At 35.0% G+C, this 17,603-nt stretch overlaps 1 protein-coding gene across 7 annotated transcripts in view; it reads left to right on the top strand.

Moving 5' to 3' along the window:
• The window catches only part of NFXL1 (nuclear transcription factor, X-box binding like 1), a 51,780-nt gene extending 34,503 nt beyond the window's left edge, over nucleotides 1-17,277 (top strand). For all 7 annotated transcript variants that reach the window (XM_073805225.1, XM_073805224.1, XM_073805226.1 and 4 more), the window contains 6 exons: nucleotides 1,185-1,351; nucleotides 4,939-5,008; nucleotides 9,102-9,206; nucleotides 12,192-12,278; nucleotides 13,091-13,144; nucleotides 15,685-17,277. In XM_073805225.1, coding sequence (XP_073661326.1) covers nucleotides 1,185-1,351; nucleotides 4,939-5,008; nucleotides 9,102-9,206; nucleotides 12,192-12,278; nucleotides 13,091-13,144; nucleotides 15,685-15,858 — 657 coding nt within the window. In that variant the 3' untranslated portion in view covers nucleotides 15,859-17,277. The remainder of the gene's footprint in view (nucleotides 1-1,184; nucleotides 1,352-4,938; nucleotides 5,009-9,101; nucleotides 9,207-12,191; nucleotides 12,279-13,090; nucleotides 13,145-15,684) is intronic.
• Nucleotides 17,278-17,603: the final 326 nt, after the last annotated feature.

The following is a 17,603-nucleotide window of genomic DNA, read 5'->3' as shown; positions in this document are numbered from 1 at the left end:
AAATATTTTCCATTTTGCTATAACTTCTCTTTCCTTTTTCTTGCCCTCATCCCATCTCCTTCCTTGCCTTTCCTCAGACAACCAACTTTAACAACTTGGTGTATATCTCTCTGTATCTTTGTGCTAGTTCATAAGAATATGCCTTTTAATTTGTTTACAAATTATACAAGCAAACATGGGCTGAAATACTTTTTGACTGATTGAAAGAAGAATGAGGATATTTTCTCTTTGAGGAAAGTCTGTCATCAAAAAGAAATAAAAAAGAAAACATATGTATACGTACATAATCACACATACATAGATATACACATGCATTTCTTCTATATTATGTATGCTACAGACCCTTGCCACACAGAGTGTTGTCTGCAGACCAGTGGCATTGGCATCACCTGGAATCTTGTTAAAAATGCAAAATCTCAGGCCCCGCCTCAGCATTTTAACAAGATTCCCAAGTGACTTTTTTAAAATTGGTTATGAAAAAGAGATAATTAATTTTCTTTTTTATATTACTTAATTAATTTTATTTTGGCTGCACTGGATCTTTGTTGCTGTGCGCAGGCTTTCTCTAGTTGTGGCGAGCGGGGTCTACTCTTCGCTGTGGTGTGCAGGCTTCTCACTGTGGTGGCTTCTCTTGTTGTGGAGCACGGGCTGTAGGTGCACGGGCTTCAGTAGTTGTGGCGCACGGGTTTAGTTGCTCCGCGGCATGTGGGATCTTCCCGGACCAGGGCTTGAACCCATGTCCCCTGCATCGGCAGGCGGATTCTTAACCAGTGCGCCACCAGGGAAGCCTGTGTGTTGCTTTTTTAGTTAGGTGATGATCATGCTTCTTGGGTGGAAAATGTTTTTACTCTGTTTTTTTTTTCTGCCACTGACTAAGAAGTAATTTACATTTTAATAGGGATGCTTCATGTAATCACAGGTCCATTTTAAAGGTGAGGCAGTTTGATCAAATGAGGTTTGTAGACATCAAAATCTTTGTGAATAATGGTCCTATTGATGATCTTGCTATTATTCATTTTGAATATTTTTAAAAGAGTGAAAGCATGGCACCATTTTATTAACTGTATTTCTAAGAGCTACAGAAGTACTTTCTTTTAACGGGATATATAAATTTTATAACTTTAACATATATAGAAATGTTAGACTTCTGTATTTAGATGACTTATTTCCTTGGTACTTATCAGGCTGGCCCAGAATGCCTTCAATGTGAGGAAGGGTGCTCTAAATCACGGCCGCCAGGTTGTCCTCATCCGTGTGTTTTGCCATGTCACCCTGGAGAGTGTCCTCCCTGTGTTCAGATGCTTAGAGTAAAATGTCACTGCAAGATCACAAGTCTTTATGTGGAATGTAGGTAAGTGGACTGAAGAAATATTCTTGTTTTACTAAAATCATTTTAACTGGTATATTTTCATAATTCAGAACCCTTTATAGAATACTTTAAGGAATATTTTTCAGTATGGTCCTTAGGGGCTGGAGACCTAGATTTTCCAGTAGAGATCTGGAAGAAAGAAATGTAGACTATTTCATCTTCTAGATACTTTACCTTGATTTCAACCAGGACAGTTCTGCTTTTTTCCACTTGGGGATTCTGTATAAGATTTTGTTAGAAAAAAAATTTGCTTTAAAAAAAAACAGGAGAAGCACTCCTATAGCAGATTTTTCAGATAACAGTGTCAGCCAGAGCTTTGTTGGATCAAAAGTTGACTTGCACATAGTTACTTAGGCACAGTTTTTAAATCATAGATTTAAAAGGTAGCTTTTGTTTATTACAAATGTTGCTGTTGTAGCATTTATCATACTAGGATATGACCTCTATATGTTCCTTACTTAAAAATGAAATTTTTTGCTTGTGGATTATGCAGAGGGAGAAAAAAATTACATTTTTTTTCTGTTTATCATGATCAAATATGTAATTAACCTAACTTGTTCAGCTCCATTTCACTTAAGTCTATAAAGTGGGTTTTTTGTAAGTATATTTTACTCAGAATTAAATTTTTTTATATATACAAATTTTTAAAATTTATTTATTTTTGGCTGCGTTGGGTCTTCGTTGCTACGCATGGGCTTTCTCTAGTTGCAGCGAGTGGGGGCTGCTCTTCATTGCCGTGCATGGGCTTCTCACTGCAGTGGCTGCTCTTGTTGCGGAGCACAGTCTCTAGGAGCATGGGCTTCAGTAGTTGTGGCTTGTGGGCTCTAGAGCGCAGGCTCAGTAGTTGTGGTGCACAGGCTTAGTTGCTCCACAGCATGTGGGGATCTTCCCGGACCAGGGCTCAAACCCGTGTCCCCTGCACTGGCAGGCAGATTCTTAACAACTGTGCCACCAGGGAAGCCCTCAGATTAAATTTGAGAATATGAGTTTATGTCTGATTTTTTGAGCGTAAATACTTGCAGAAAAATGCCTGTTAATATTATCTTAAATTTGTTTTTGTCTCTTATACTCTGGACTCATGCTTTAAATTGGAAAGTCAAATTTTATTCTTTTTAAATATTAAAATTATTTTGTTGAAATTTTAAAAAATTATAATTTTTAGTTTTATAAGTTTTGTAGGGAGAGTTAAGAGGACAATTTTGCTTTCTTAATGGGTGATGACTGATGAGAAGAGGTAGTTTTCTTTTCTTTTGTTTGTTTTGTTTTCTTTTGTTTGGCCGTGCCCCTAGGCATGAGGGATCTTTGTTCCCTGACCAAGAATTGAACCCGTGTCCCCTGCAGTGGAAGCATGGGAGTCTTAACCATTGGTACACGAGGGAAGTCCCAAGACGTTGTTTTCTTTGGTCTTTCAGGGTCCTAAATTTCCCTCTCTTGCTTCTTTTTCCCTTTGTCGTGTCATCTCCAAAGGGCACCTTCCCTTTTTACTGTCTTGTTCTGCAGAGTGTTGCCTTTCCAATATTGGCTCCTTGATTCTTGTGCAGTTTTTAAAGTCTCTTCTCTTTAGTTGGTGCTCTGATCCACCAAGACTTTTTCAGTATTTTTACATTTATGGTGGACTTTGTCTTTCTTGTGTGATGTTAGCTCAGTGCGCCTCTTCTCTTTTCTGCTCAGTTTTTCCAGAACTCTACCAAGCTCTCTGAAAAGACTTGCTATATGGGAGCTTGAGAAATAGCTCTGCTAGGAATTGGTGTTTATTTTTCTACTTACAGGTAATTTGAAGTTTGTAGAAATTTCTGTCTTCTGGCTTTGCTGAGGTCATAGGATTTGAGTGATTTTGTTTGTTATTAATGAACTGAATGATTTTGGGGGGAAATGTGTGGATATATTTGGATTGAGGTGGTTTCCATTACCATAGCTATCCAGAGTTGCTTCTTCCGTTTCTTGAATGCATGTTTAAAGTATATGTTTTTATATAGAATTCTTCAGTCTCAGTATTTGTCCCAATAATTTCATTTACTTTCAGTTCAGTGAATAATTTCATAAGTCATCTTTTCTTTTTGATCCTTTTCTGCTTCATGTAATTTCTTCTATAGAAATTAGATATAAAAGATGCAGGCCTTGAAAAGCTTATTCCTAATGATAGAGTAACAGGAACAAAGTGATATTAGCTCTTAAGAGGTAAGCACCTTACCTGTAAGAATGAAAATATACAACTTTAATAGAGCCAGAGTAAAAACTTTGTTATTATTACGTGCAACTTTGCCGGGAAAATTGCATGTGGTATCTTAGAGTACATTTATAGCCAATTTGATACAAATATTTAAGATAATAGTTTTGACATTAGTGAGGCTAAACTTATGGTATATTTTGGCAATTATGTCTAGTGAAGGGAACAGGAAAAGAAAATAAAGGAAAGGAGAAGGGAGGTAATGGGGAAGAGTAAAGTGAGACACAGGTGTTGGGGATTTTTAGATTGTCACTGTTTACTGACTCATGCAGTGTCTACTGTTGAGCTGTCTGTTAGGAAGTATTATTCATTGGTGTTTGTGACTTTTTCTGAATTACACACTGAAAACATAAAAGCACAGATTGATCTAAAATGATCTGAATCAATTTCTAACATTAATAGATAGCTTAATCCAAAATCAACTGAAAAAAAGTTTTTCTAATAAGCTTACTGCACTTCCCACTGAATAGCCTAAACTCAATTTGAAGTAACATTTTTTTCCCTGTTCTTTAGAAGTAAATCTGAGTGAGCATTTTCTCTCGGTCAATTTTTTAATAAATTTATTTATTTATTTGTTTATTTATTTATTTATGGCTGAGTTGGGTCTTTGTTACTGCATGTGGGCTTTGTCTAGTTGCGGTGAGCGGGGGCTACTCTTCGTTGCGGTGTGCAGGCTTCTCATTGCGGTGGCTTCTCTTGATGCGGAGCACAGGCTCTAGGTGTGGGGCCTTCAGTAGTTGTGGCACGTGGGCTCAGTAGTTGTAGCTCGCAAGCTCTAGAGCGCAGGCTCAGTAGTTGTGGCGCACAGGTTTAGTTGCTCTGCGGCATGTGGGATCTTCCCAAACCAGGGCTCGAACCCGTGTCCCCTGCATTGGCAGGCAGATTCTTAACCACTGCGCCACCAGGGAAGCCCTCCGTCAATTTTTAAGTAACATATTGAACCATTAGTTTTAAATCTTTTATGTAGAAGCTTTACAAAGAATTATAATTATGAATAATGATTGATCTACAGGGAGAGATAACTAGCAGGAACTGTTAAAGAAAGGCCAGGCGTAGATGATATTTTGTGTGTGTTTTGTACTTCCTTTTTGCAGCAGTTGCCATTTTTGGCATTTGATTTGTTGGTGGAAGATACAGGGCTAGAAGGTTTGAATTATCAAAGCAGTTAAGTAATTTGAGGATGTTACAGATGAGATACAATTAAAATATTTCTTTAAAAAATGAAGTAAATAAGTAAGATAATTTTATGGATATGTTTGAAATTGAGTTATTTTTTAGAAAAACCATACTATAAAGTGGACTTTTGTTTGAATGTCATCAAAACTTCCTCTCATCTTTTTAGAAAAATAACCACAGCTGATGTAAATGAAAAGAACCTCCTTAGTTGTTGCAAAAATCAGTGTCCTAAAGAGGTAAGATTTAATAGAATCTTTTACATTGTATTTCTTAGGCATTGTTTCTCTTTTATTGTTTGGTCATCCTATTCCAGGTCTTTTCTGGACCCCTAGAAATGCGGGTACAGAAAGGGAAATGTGATTGATGTTTGTAGAAACGTGTGGTTAGGGTAGAAGCACATCTCTTTATGAAATTTGGGGATATTAGGACCAGGAATGACTCTGAAGATTTTTTTAAGCAGTTTTAAAGATAGCTTATGTATTTTACACAATAAATATTGACCTAATGTTTACCCACCTTAAAATATAAGTAGATCAAGAACCATGTGGCTCATGGGCAGTTGGACAGTAAATCCACAGTAGAAAAAACAGATCGTGTGTGTGTGTGCGTATGTGCGTGTGTAAACGTTAAAGCTCATTATTATCTTGAATTAATATAAAGCATTCATATATAAAGTATTGCTTTTAGAGATTCTGGTACTTGTATATGCGTTGTATTTAAACTAATTTATTGAAAGTGGTTCAGAAAAATTGTTCAGAGTAAAAAGGTAAAAACTCACTGGTTGGTAATTTAGCCCAGCAATGATTTGAGAAACGAAAGTAGTCTATCTCTCCTTGGCCAACTTAACAGTTAGGCTGTATCTTTTTTGCTGTTGTCGGGGGTAGGGAAGTGACGGCTATTTCGTTTGGGGGGACATTTATAAAGGAATTCTTTTGACTTACAGATGTACTAATAGCACCCCTTTTATTTTAATCCTTTGTCTTTGTATACTTATCTAAGTATTTCTCGTCCTATTTAGAATCGGAAGAGATGACAATGAAGTCTTAAATACAGTATTGTCTCTTTGATTAAATAAAAAGAGAAATCAATTCATGATATGCCTTTTTGTTTACAGTATTTCCTTTTAACTAAAACTTTGGACACTTTTTATGGATTACTGTTTAACAACTTGGAAATTGAACCTGCGATTTTTTAAAGTTATGTAAGATTACAAAAAGGGAGACATTTCAAGCAATAAATGATTATTTTAATAATCCTGTCTTTGTTATATGAGTGAAACTAGAGGCATGGGATATTTCAAGTTTAATTTTCTGAATTCTTCAAATTCTAAGTTTTCCCTTGTTAAAATAAATTTTCTTCTGTCCAGATTAAAATTCCAGGTAATAAGTAGTTGAGAATGTTTTATTTTTAACCTGACACAGTAACTTGGTATGAGGTTGCAGTTAGAAATAAAATTGAATTCAGGGATTGCTAATTTGCATTGCCTTGCAAATTTGCATTGCCTTGGCTGTGATTCATTTGTGATCCTGTTACGCCATTTGGTGGGACTGGAGATGAGTGGGCAGTATTTATTTAAAAAATTTTTTCTCATGCTCATCATTTTTGGGATCTAGGCCATTCTGGAGCCCCTGGTATTGCTAGTGTCTCCTTGGACTTTCTTGAAAAATGTATTCTTAGGTTGGGAACAATCCAAATGGCTGTTATGGTTTAGAACAGTCTAGGGGTGGACAGGTGAGTATTACTGTGGTTAATAGAACTCATTCTAGTTTATGTTCTCTTGACATTGATAAGACTACAGCAGTGTTTTTCAAACTCTAGTGTGCATCAGAATCACTTCAAGGGCTTGTTAAAACAGCTTACTGGGCCCCACCCCAGAGTTTCTGATTTTGTGGGCCTGGAGTGGAGGCCCAGGAATTTGCATTTCTAATATGCTGTTATATAAGGGTGATACTATTGGTCTGGCACCACACTTTGAGAACCAGTAGGCTATGGTATCAACTCATACTCTGGATCAACCAAGAACTATGTCTTTTTGAATCTGCCATAGATATCTTAGACTCAGAGTTACGGTATGAGATTATGACAAATTCTGATCCATTGATAAATTCCTGTTTGCTTTCTCCTCCCCTTTCCATACTGTAGATTTCTTGTGGGCAGGAACTGTGTCATGTTTGTCTTTATATCCAGTCTCTGGTTCCCTGGTTGTACATATTAGGTAGTTGGTAAATGTATATTGAGTGTGAGTGTAAGTGTGAACTGTGGGAATGGCATAGGCATGTCCTTCCAGCTCCACTACTTCTTTGATGTACACTCTATGTGTCTATTGGACTGTTCAATTAGGTTTGAATTAAACTAAAAGGAAATGTAAAGATATTAAGAACTGCACCTTTATTTAAATTGTGCCCCACATATACAATTCTACTTTTAAAAATTATTTCTGAATTTGGTTTTATCACTCCTATGCAAGCTTTTCTGTTTTTTACTTGGGCAAATTATTTAATGTCTCTGTATCTCAGATTGCTCATGTGTAAAATGGGGGCAATAGTAATACTCACTTTAGAGTGCTGAATATTAAGTGAGTTAATAACATGTAAAGGTCTTAGTGTATGGTAAGTGCTACAGATGTGCTGGCTATGGTAATTATGGTATGGGTATTTATCCACAAATAATATTGATTTTCAAGCTTTCCTTAATTATTTTTAAAGAGAGCTTTTAAAATTTTTAAATTATTGGTATTAAAATGAAACATTTTGAACTAGACCGTGTTGCTTATTGGTAAGCCATTTGGTATGACTTAACCAAAGTGCTAGCAGAATGATATTAAGGGCTGAGTAGAGTAGAAGAAAACCATCTCACTGTGAGTGGAAGGGGTAGGATATCTCATCTTTAAGTGAATATCAAGGTTGAATGTTTTAGAAAAACCTCTGTTTTTTGCTGTGAAATCTATAATGAAGATACAGTCACTATATATTATACATTCTAATCAACTTTCTTTGGGACTACTTTTCTGCTCTTTCAGAGTATAACCTGGCTTTTGAGATAATACATACTTGCACATCTAACAGGGAAATGGTCATGTGATTTGATTTTTTAAAATAATGAAATTATTACATACTCAACAGTACATAACACATATATGTACAGTTTAACAAATGGTTAAAAAGTGAACACCATGTAACTCCACCTAGGTCAAAAAATTTAGCATTGCTGCATCTCAGAAGTCTACCAAAGTTCCTTTCTTAGTGTAGTTCCCACCCTCTATTCTAGTTACCACCATTTGCCTTTTATAATAATTATTTCCTTGCTTTAATTTATAATTTTTACTGTAAATTAAAGTTTTTACTACAGGTATATCTGGAAGCAATATTGATTGCATAATTTTATATTTAAAGTTCAAAAGTATGAGCTTTTGTGACTTGCTTTGTTTGCTCTACATTGTGCTTGTCATTTTTATTACATGTGGCTGTAGTCCATTTACTCCATTGTGAATATACTGTAGTTTATTTATTTTACTGTAGGTAGATAGGTAGAGTTGTTATACTGCTATGAATGTTCTTGTTTGTACATTCTGGTATTATGTGTATAGATTTCTCTTTGTAGTGCAGTTGGTTGGTCATAGGGAATGTGTAAATTCAACTTAAAGTCATACTGATTTCCAAAATAATTATATGTAACCAGTAAATTTTCCAATTTACCGTCAGGATTTTATAGCTCCTTTTCTTTCGTATCCTTACCAATACTTGGTATTGTCAAAATTTAAAAATGTTTGCCAGTCTTATGGCATCTCATGACTTTAGTTTACATTTCCATGATTACTCATGAGTTTGAATACCTTTTCAGGACTAATGGCATTACTTTGCCTTTACAAGGGAAGGTGGATGTGTCACAGTGCTCCACGTATAGAACCAGGGACCCAGGTTAGCAGGGCAGCTCTGCTCTCTTTGAGTCAGGGGCCCCACTGTTGCTCTAGATATCCTCATTTCCAGCACATTGGGAGGGAAAAACATGGATGTGTGCTCTTGAGAAGCTTTAAGGCACAAAAGCACTTACGCTTACATTCCGTTGGCCAGAACTTGGTCACATGGCTCTAACTAGCCTCAAGAGTGATGTAAGATGTGCTGTTAGAGTGGAACCAGGGAGAATATTGAGCATTTCTGGGAATTAAGGTAATTTATATCCAAAAGAAAAAAGTTGAAAAATCAGCCAATTATCCAGGATTTATTGACCCTATTGGAATGGACTTTTTCTTAAAATAGTTGATGGGGAAAGGGGAGGTAGAGTATGACTAAAATATAAATATATAATTGTTTTATTTTGGTTTTATTTTAGCTTCCTTGTGGTCATAGATGCAAAGAAATGTGCCATCCTGGTGAATGTCCCTTTAATTGCAACCAAAAGGTGAAACTTAGATGTCCTTGTAAAAGAATTAAAAAGGTATATATTTTAAGTTATTGAAAATTCTTTTCTGTGTGCATTTTTGTTGGTTTTGTTGTTTTGTGGGGGGTTTTTTGGCAGGGACGGGGAGTCTGTATTTTGGTAGTTCTTTGACTTTATTTTTTTGACTGAATTTTAAGGTCTTATTTCTTAGAATCTTTTTATTATTGGCATATCTATTTCTGCAAGTGCTTATTTTAAAAATCAGCTTTGTTTGGCAATTTAATTTTCTGCAATTTAATAGTAAAAGAGGATTATTTTACATTGGAACTGAGTTCAGTGCCCTTTTTTGGATAGAATCAGTGTGTTCTAGATTTGAGGTCTTTGCACAAGATGCACAATGTAATAAAAAAGTAAGTTTCATGATTTAAGAAATGGTCTGGAATTAACCTTTGTTGCTCTTATTTATGACATTTTTTTACCGTCAGTATTATGTTGTGAACATGTTGCCTTAAAAAGACCTCACATACACGTAGCCTTATAAAATTATACAATAACGTTCAAATTTGGAGAGAGTTAATTTTAAGATAAAATACTGGTAATGAAGGAGTAAAAGGGCAAAAGCTAATGATTGGAAAGCTCAGTGGAAGCAAACTACATACCATTTAGCAAAACTTAGGATTGAAGAATCTCACTGAACTCTTAAAGGTCAGTTCTTTTCCTTGACTTCCCTGTTGACACTGTTGACTCCTTTGAAGATTCTTCTTTCTTGACTTCTGATTTTCCCTTTCTCAGTTATAGTTGTAACGCCTTTTTTGCCTTCATATTCTTATGGTTGTTCCCTAAAGCTACTCTCCTTTCTCTTTCAATTCACTCATTTATTCATCCATTCAGCAAATATTTATTGAAAATGTGTAGCTTTTATTGAGGACCTTTACTTTTCATTTACTTTTATAGCTCCTACTATGTAATTTCCTGGATTCAGGTAACTTCTGAATTTAAATTTATAGGCCTGAGCTTTTCTGGAGTTGGATCCCTAAGTGTTAGATATTTAAATGGACCACCTTTATATGAAAATCAGTACTCAGTCAAATCACTTTTAGTCTGAAATGTCTCTCAAGTTTTCTCTGAAATCTCATCTTACTGTCTGAGTGCAGTTTGCCACCCATTAGAACTCTGGCAGCAGATTATGCTTGGACTTTGAAAAGAGCTTCATAACAGATTTCCTTACACCTTCCTAATTGTAATACTTCCAATGTAAGTTCGTCATGGTTCTTCATCACTTGGGAAAAAATATGCACTTTATAAGGAAGGTGTACGTATAGAGAGACTTGGCATAAAGGGGGATCTATGATATTACCTTTGCCTGCTTGTCCAGTCTCATCCCCTGGCAGTCATCTCTGTGAATCCATTACTTAAGTGCCCTAACACATCTGCTATTTCCCCTTTAATCTGTGGCCATATATTTGTTTTTTTCCTTTACTGCTCTGCTTACTAGAATCCTGTTAATACTCAGGGCAAGCATTTCCTTGTTTAGGAAGGCTTTCCTTCCTCTGCCTCCTTTGGGAAGACTTAGGTGCTCCTTCCTCTTGGCTTTCTTTGTACTTTGTGCTACGTTCATGACTAAGAGCTTTGTGATTCCAGGGACATGTGTAACCTTGTTTCCTCATCTGTAAAATAGTTTATACATAGGCTTATTGAAAGGAATGAAAGAGATAATGCTTATATAGCATTTAGCACAATGACTGCTATATTTAATAATAGTAGCAGCTATTATTATTATTAATTTAGCATTTACCATATTTTTTCCTTTTTGTATCCCCTGTCCCTAATACAGTGCTTTTCATGTAACAGGTACTCTATAAGTACCTTTTGAATGAGAAAAGATATGGTGATCCTTCTTCCAGGCTGATAGACTTCATGTCCACAAACATGCAGTATTTATTTTTGTCTCTAATGTTTGTCCATGTTATTTTTCCTTTGTCTGGACTGTCCTTGGATGACAAGACTGTGTTTATCACCAACCTCAGCCAAAATTCTGTGCTATAAAGTGCTTCATTAAAGTATATGTACTTTGCTCAGGATTTGATGATCTCATTTCCTAACTCTGGTAGATATGAACTAAAAAACTAGTGTCTGAGGGTGTGGTGGGAAAGGAGCAACTGGTACAAATAGGTACACTTAGAGCAAAAGTGACATCTGGCAGCAAAAAATATGGAACGAATAAAAGGCAGATAAAAGATCTCCAAAAGCAAAGTCTAAGACTATTTAAAATAAGGACCACTTATTTTATTACAGAATAGTACACAAATTGATCATAGTATTGATGTCACCTCATCAATAAAAGAGTAGATTAGTTTTTTACTATTCCATTAAGGAGGCAGTGAAGTGAAGATATAAGCTTTAGAATGATTTTCATCTAAACATTTTTTAAAAAGATAAAATGGTTGAGAGAAAAATTTTTAGCTCTCCAGAAAACTCGAGAACTGCACTGAGTTGGTAGCCACCAGCCACATATGGCTATTTAAATTAGAATTTTAATGAATCAGCATTAAATAATATATGACATTCAGTTCCTCAATTTCAGTAGCCACGCTTTGAGTGCTCAGGCACCATGTGTGGTAAGTGCTACCCTTGTGAGTAGTGCACGTTTAGAACATTTCCATCATTTCAGAAAGCTGTGTTGGATGGCACTACTCTAGTACCTCCCTGGAAGCTTTAGAAGAATAACAAGAAAAGATAAAGAAAAATGAAGAATAAAAATGAAATTGAAGCTAAGTTGGTAGTAGTGTTTAGTAAATGATTATTAAATGGATGGTTTTAATTTTATGGTATTCACTTTTTTTGCAGTTAAGAGGTAGAAAATAATCACTGTTTGAACTAAGACATTTAATGCATGCAACCATGTCATTATTAAATATTAACACGACTTAAATAGTATGCATAATCTTAAGCTGCTAGAGAAATTTTGCTTTTTTATGGCATACAGTTACAACTTTGAGGGAAAATCTTTTAAAATCAAATTTTTAAAAACTTTATTTGTAGGAATTGCAGTGCAACAAAGTACGTGAAAATCAGATTTCCATAGAATGTGACATAACATGCAAGGAAATGAAGCGGAAAGCATCTGAGGTAACGTCAGGTTAAATGTCATTTTTAATGTGTTAGCAGCCTTTCCCTACTTATTTTGTGCATTAATTTATGTGCTTATTATGAACAACTCGAAATCTCATCCTTTTTTGTTTTTGTGATAAAAGCCTAGTTTGTTGGCCTATTTTGAACCCTCAGGTGTGCTTTTTATGGTCTGGTGTGTACTAGATTTTTCCATCCTCTGTACCAGTTAGTGTATGTGCTCTGGAACATAGTTATTCATCTTAATGTTAGTGTAAGCCTCCTGAAAATTATGTTAAAATAATACAAAAATAAGGTTTTGGGATTCTTTGCTGTTTGGGTTACTTCTAGCATCACTGTTTCTGTCCATCAACCCAATCAAGGAGTAGGCTCTTGGTTTTGTTTGAAACTAAGGATTCCCTTCCAGAGAGGGCATTTTAGGAAAATGGTCAATTTCAACTCTAGGCAAAGAGTGGTATTCAATAATTTATTACAGAGTCTTAGTATGGTAACTTAAGAGAAAAAGTCCAGTTTTAAAGTATTTCAGTTTACAGTGTTGTAACTCTTTGAACTGTGATCTAATATCTCTTATAGTTGTTAAGCTGAAATGTTTATATAAGGTATAACAACCTACCTCCCCTCACCCCCTATCTGTTAGATAGTACCTTGGTAACACTTCTCGGTATATAACATTTACGTTTCTTTAAATAATTTTCAATTTAAAGCTCCCAGAAGTTGTTATGGGTTAGTGGAGCCTGGGAGGAAAGATGTTAAAATTCTATGTAAAATTTGATGATTACAATGTTAATTTACTTTTAAATGTCTATAAACAGATAAAAGAAGCAGAAGCCAAAGCTGCTCTTGAAGAGGAAAAACGAAGACAACAGGTAACTAAACAAAAAATACCCAAACTTCTGTCTCTTTGCATCATCGTTAGTTTTTATGCAAATACAAGATATGTGGAAACATACAAATTAGGATCTGGTGAGCTCAGTTCTGGACTGAAAATACAGTTCCTGTAAAACAAAAATTAGCCATTCACTTACTTCAGTCCAGCTATACTGAACCTCTGAAGAAGCACGGGACCTTGTATGTTCACAGATACTTTGTGTATTCCCAATTTACTTGCTTGCCAGTTTCGTCCATTCTCAAGAGATAACTCCTCTTTTGGTTGAGGGGTGAGGGTCAGGGCATGGCAGCATCCATTTTAAGTCATCCTCTGCAGTGCATGTCTTCGCTCATCTAAAATTATTTGAGTTCTGTTTTACTGAGTTGTAGGTTATCTGTGACAAATAAGTGCTGTTTTACTAACCAATACATTTGTTTTAATAATACATCCCCTTATTTACCGATTAGATTCTTGAATGCAGGATTTTTATCTGTTCTTTGCTATTACCTAGATAACAAGTACATTCCTGATATCCCCTGTTTGCTCAAATACTGTATTTATTGATCATACACTCCAAAGAGTGTCTTAACTTTGTAATAGTGACATGTAATTTTTTGTCAGTTTGCATTTTGAGATGCTTTATACTTATCAAGCAGTGTATATTGTATACAAACTGTTGCCTTTATGAATGAAGAAATTGAAATTTGCATGACTTGAGAGAGGGCATTAAAAACAACTCATGGAGAGAGTCATGGACATATACACACTAACAAACGTAGTAAGGTAGATAGCTAGTGGGAAGCAGCCGCATGGCACAGGGATATTGGCTCGGTGCTTTGTGACAGCCTGGAGGGGTGGGATAGGGAGGGTGGGACGGAGGGAGACGCAAGAGGGAAGAGATATGGGAACATATGTATATGTATAACTGATTCACTTTGTTATAAAGCAGAAACTAACACACCATTGTAAAGCAATTATACCCCAATAAAGATGTTTAAAAAAAAAAAAAAAAAAACAACTCATGTAGCAAGCGTGGGATAAAATGACCTCTGGTGTTTTATGGTTCTATAAAGTTGGTTTGCCTAATACCAAAAAATAAGTTATCAGAGCTAATACAGTAAAACATGGATCGACTAAAATCCTGGGAGATTAAATTATTAAGAATAGTTCAGGGTGTCCCTTCCTCCCCTTTTCATAAACAGTTGTGGATAGAAATCTTAAACATATTCTCTATTTACTCACCTTTTAAACAGAGTGTATAGAAAATAATTTAAACCGTGCTTGATGACTGTGAGTCATCATTAAAGCATTAGTTATTTTACTGTGTCAGTAGTTCTCAAGTTTGACTGCTTTTAATATATTTTGACCTTGTGCTGTATATCAACAACTACTTGAGAATATTCTGACATTTTGGTTCTTTGAAGAATGCCACTTTGTATTAAGTATATGTTAAGTCTTCTTCCAGTGTGGTTTATGAGCAAAGTCATGGATATGTTAACTGAAATTTCTATTTCCTTTTAAATACACATTTACAGAATCTTGCATGAATATTACATATATATTTTAGTTAATAAGTATCCGGTTTTAGTTAATAACAATGCACTATAGTGTATTGTGTTATATTATCATGCATTAAAGTTTAATAAGTAAGTTCTTAACAGTAGACTGAAAATCTATACTTTATAATGAGTGTCATCTAGTTATCCCTTTTTTTTTTTTTTTGGGCGGTACGCGGGCCTCTCACTGTTGTGGCCTCTCCCGCTGCGGAGCACAGGCTCCAGACGTGCAGGCTCAGCAGCCATGGCTCACGGGCCCAGCTGCTCCGCGGCATGTGGGATCTTCCCGGACCGGGGCACGAACCTGCGTCCCCTGCATCGGCAGGCGGACTCTCAACCACTGTGCCACCAGGGAAGGCCTAGTTATCCTTTTTTAGAACGACTTTTTTATATAATTCTACTTTCTAGAAGAGTCATTTTGATTTAAAGCATGAAGCATTTTTCCCCTGAAGAATTTTTACTCTGTGTTTTGAAATGTATTTGACAGAGAGGAATCAATTTCCGGCAGCTTTTTTCTCTTCACTCACTTGAATTTCTTCCATACAAGCCAGTAATGTTTATTATACCAGCATTGTATAAAACTAGAATTATAGGTATCTTTATTCTAATGGGTCATCTGTTAGCACTTACTAGAAGCTCTATATTATAGAGCCCCATTAATTATAGGTTAATGGTGTTGATGTATAAAACTAATGTCTATATTTTAAATCAGATGTTTCTGTATTTAGTATCAAAGGCAGGCCTTCAATCTGAAATAATCCCTTTCACTACTCCCTAGTTCCCTTTCTGCTTACCTAAGTTCTGAATTTGTTGAATACAATCAGTAGTGGAGAGATGTTTTTTTAAAAAATCAAATCAATATGTTTATTATATACCATTATTATTAAAACATTTCCCAAATTTATTTTTATCTAAGTGGAAAATTTTAAATCAATGTGTGTATTGAATTTAATTTAATAAAAATGATACTGTTTTGATTTAGGCCGAACTGGAGGCTTTTGAAAACAGACTGAAGGGTCGTCGGAAGAAGAACAGGAAGAGAGATGAAGTGGCAGTTGAGCTAACGCTGTGGCAAAAATATAAATATTATCTCTTTCCAGTGTGTGCAGTTGTGGTTTTAGTGTTTGCATGGTACATAGCCCATGGTGTGGATTAAAAAATGTTTGATCTCTTAATATACCTCAGATTAGATTTCGATAAGTTGTTAAATTTGGAATATTAGAAAGTGAATGTTGTAGAACATAATATATATTCACATTCATCTCTCTCTTCCAGCGGTTGTTAGAAGGACAGAATGTTAATCTTTATCTTAATTAGCATACTAGAAGTGGCAATAGTAAAAGCATGACTGAAATTGTAAAATATTTCATAAGGCATAGCCAGTGGCAGGGTAACATGTTAGTTGTTCATTGTGCTTCCTTCTATTAACATAACTGTTTCATTTACTATTTAGAGCCATCTTTTTTTTTTTTGGCGAAATTAAGATGAAACTGAGCCGTATGTGTAGTAAGAGGAATATTTCACAATGTTTTGGTTACTTATTAAAAGGTACTTTTCCTGATCATGTAACTTTGTACTTTTGAAAATATATATATCCTCTAAAAGACCTCATAAATTATAACATGAAACTATATAATTAGACTTCATAAATTGGTTTATTAGTGAGGAATTTTTATCAGTTATTGAAGTAAAATTTTATGTAGTGTGTCACTCAGAGGAAAATATAATTGTTTTCAAAAAATGCCAGGCTAGATTCCTCACATGTGGCTATGTCTTATATAAGAAACTTTTAACTGAAGTTGACATGTTTTGTAAAACTTGTATGTGTTTTTTCAAAGTAATAATAAAAAGTAATAATAAAAGAAAAACTAATATTTATGAGCAATATATGCTGAGCACAGGCTTACGAGCTTTATGTACTTTATTCTCATTTCTTCTTATCACAATCGTATAAGTAGATTTTTTTCAGCTGGAAGTAATAAGTTCTTATGAAAACAAGCTGATAGAGAAATATCAGTAAGCCAAATCTGTCTGAATTGTAAGTCATTTTAAATGGTTTTGCTATTTAATTTTTGTATAATTAATGTTTTCATTAAAATTTTTCATACCAAATTTTTAATCTAGAATATTTACTATTTAAAATATTCAGGAACCTATAATTTTATCAAGGTATAAAACTCTAATGCTTGATGTAAAACATAGTAATTGATAGGTACTAAAAAGTGGTAGAAGTGGTAAAAGTACAAAGAAGGATTTTAAAAGTTTGCTTTCTTTAACTCAATTTCTTTAATGTTATGTTCCTTAATCAAGTATTAGCTGGTATCTAAAGTGGAAGGGCAGTCATTCCTTTCTTTATGGTATTTTTGTTTTAATTTTAGATTTCTTTTTTTACCTTTCCCAATGTTAGAGTTACTGGGTTGCTGTTTCAGAAGCTCTTAACTAGAGCTGTTACACTCAAGTCATTACCTTACTGTACTCTAAAATGAATGTTAGATGTCCATGTGGTAAGCTCTTTTCATGTATTTCAAAATCTTGGCCTAATAAACAAACCTAATAAAGGCCTGGTTCATGCCTCTTTGTTGGGCTTGTGTTCTTGCTAAGTTTTCTTTCTGATTTGTGCGGAAGAATCTAGTGAGCGGAAGAGGGAGATTGAGTGAATGATAAATGAAGCAGTTTGCTGTTTTTTATTTGCTTGGCTAGTAGCTCAGAGCTTAATTAATTAACCCAAAGTTGCCCAACCATTCATTTATTCAATCAACATATGCCTTTACTGCGTGCCAGGAACCTTCTAGGTACTGAAGATAATGGTGATCCTCTCAGAGACCTGTTAAGGAGTGGAAGAGAGCGGGCAGGAAATAGATACACAATAAAATGAACGTGATTTCATGTATGATAAGTGAT

Source organism: Tursiops truncatus, chromosome 5 (genome assembly GCF_011762595.2).
Source record: "Tursiops truncatus isolate mTurTru1 chromosome 5, mTurTru1.mat.Y, whole genome shotgun sequence".
Taxonomy (NCBI): domain Eukaryota; kingdom Metazoa; phylum Chordata; class Mammalia; order Artiodactyla; family Delphinidae; genus Tursiops; species Tursiops truncatus.
The sequence above is the reverse complement of the archived record's forward strand: the minus strand, read 5'-3'. Positions and strand labels throughout refer to the sequence as shown.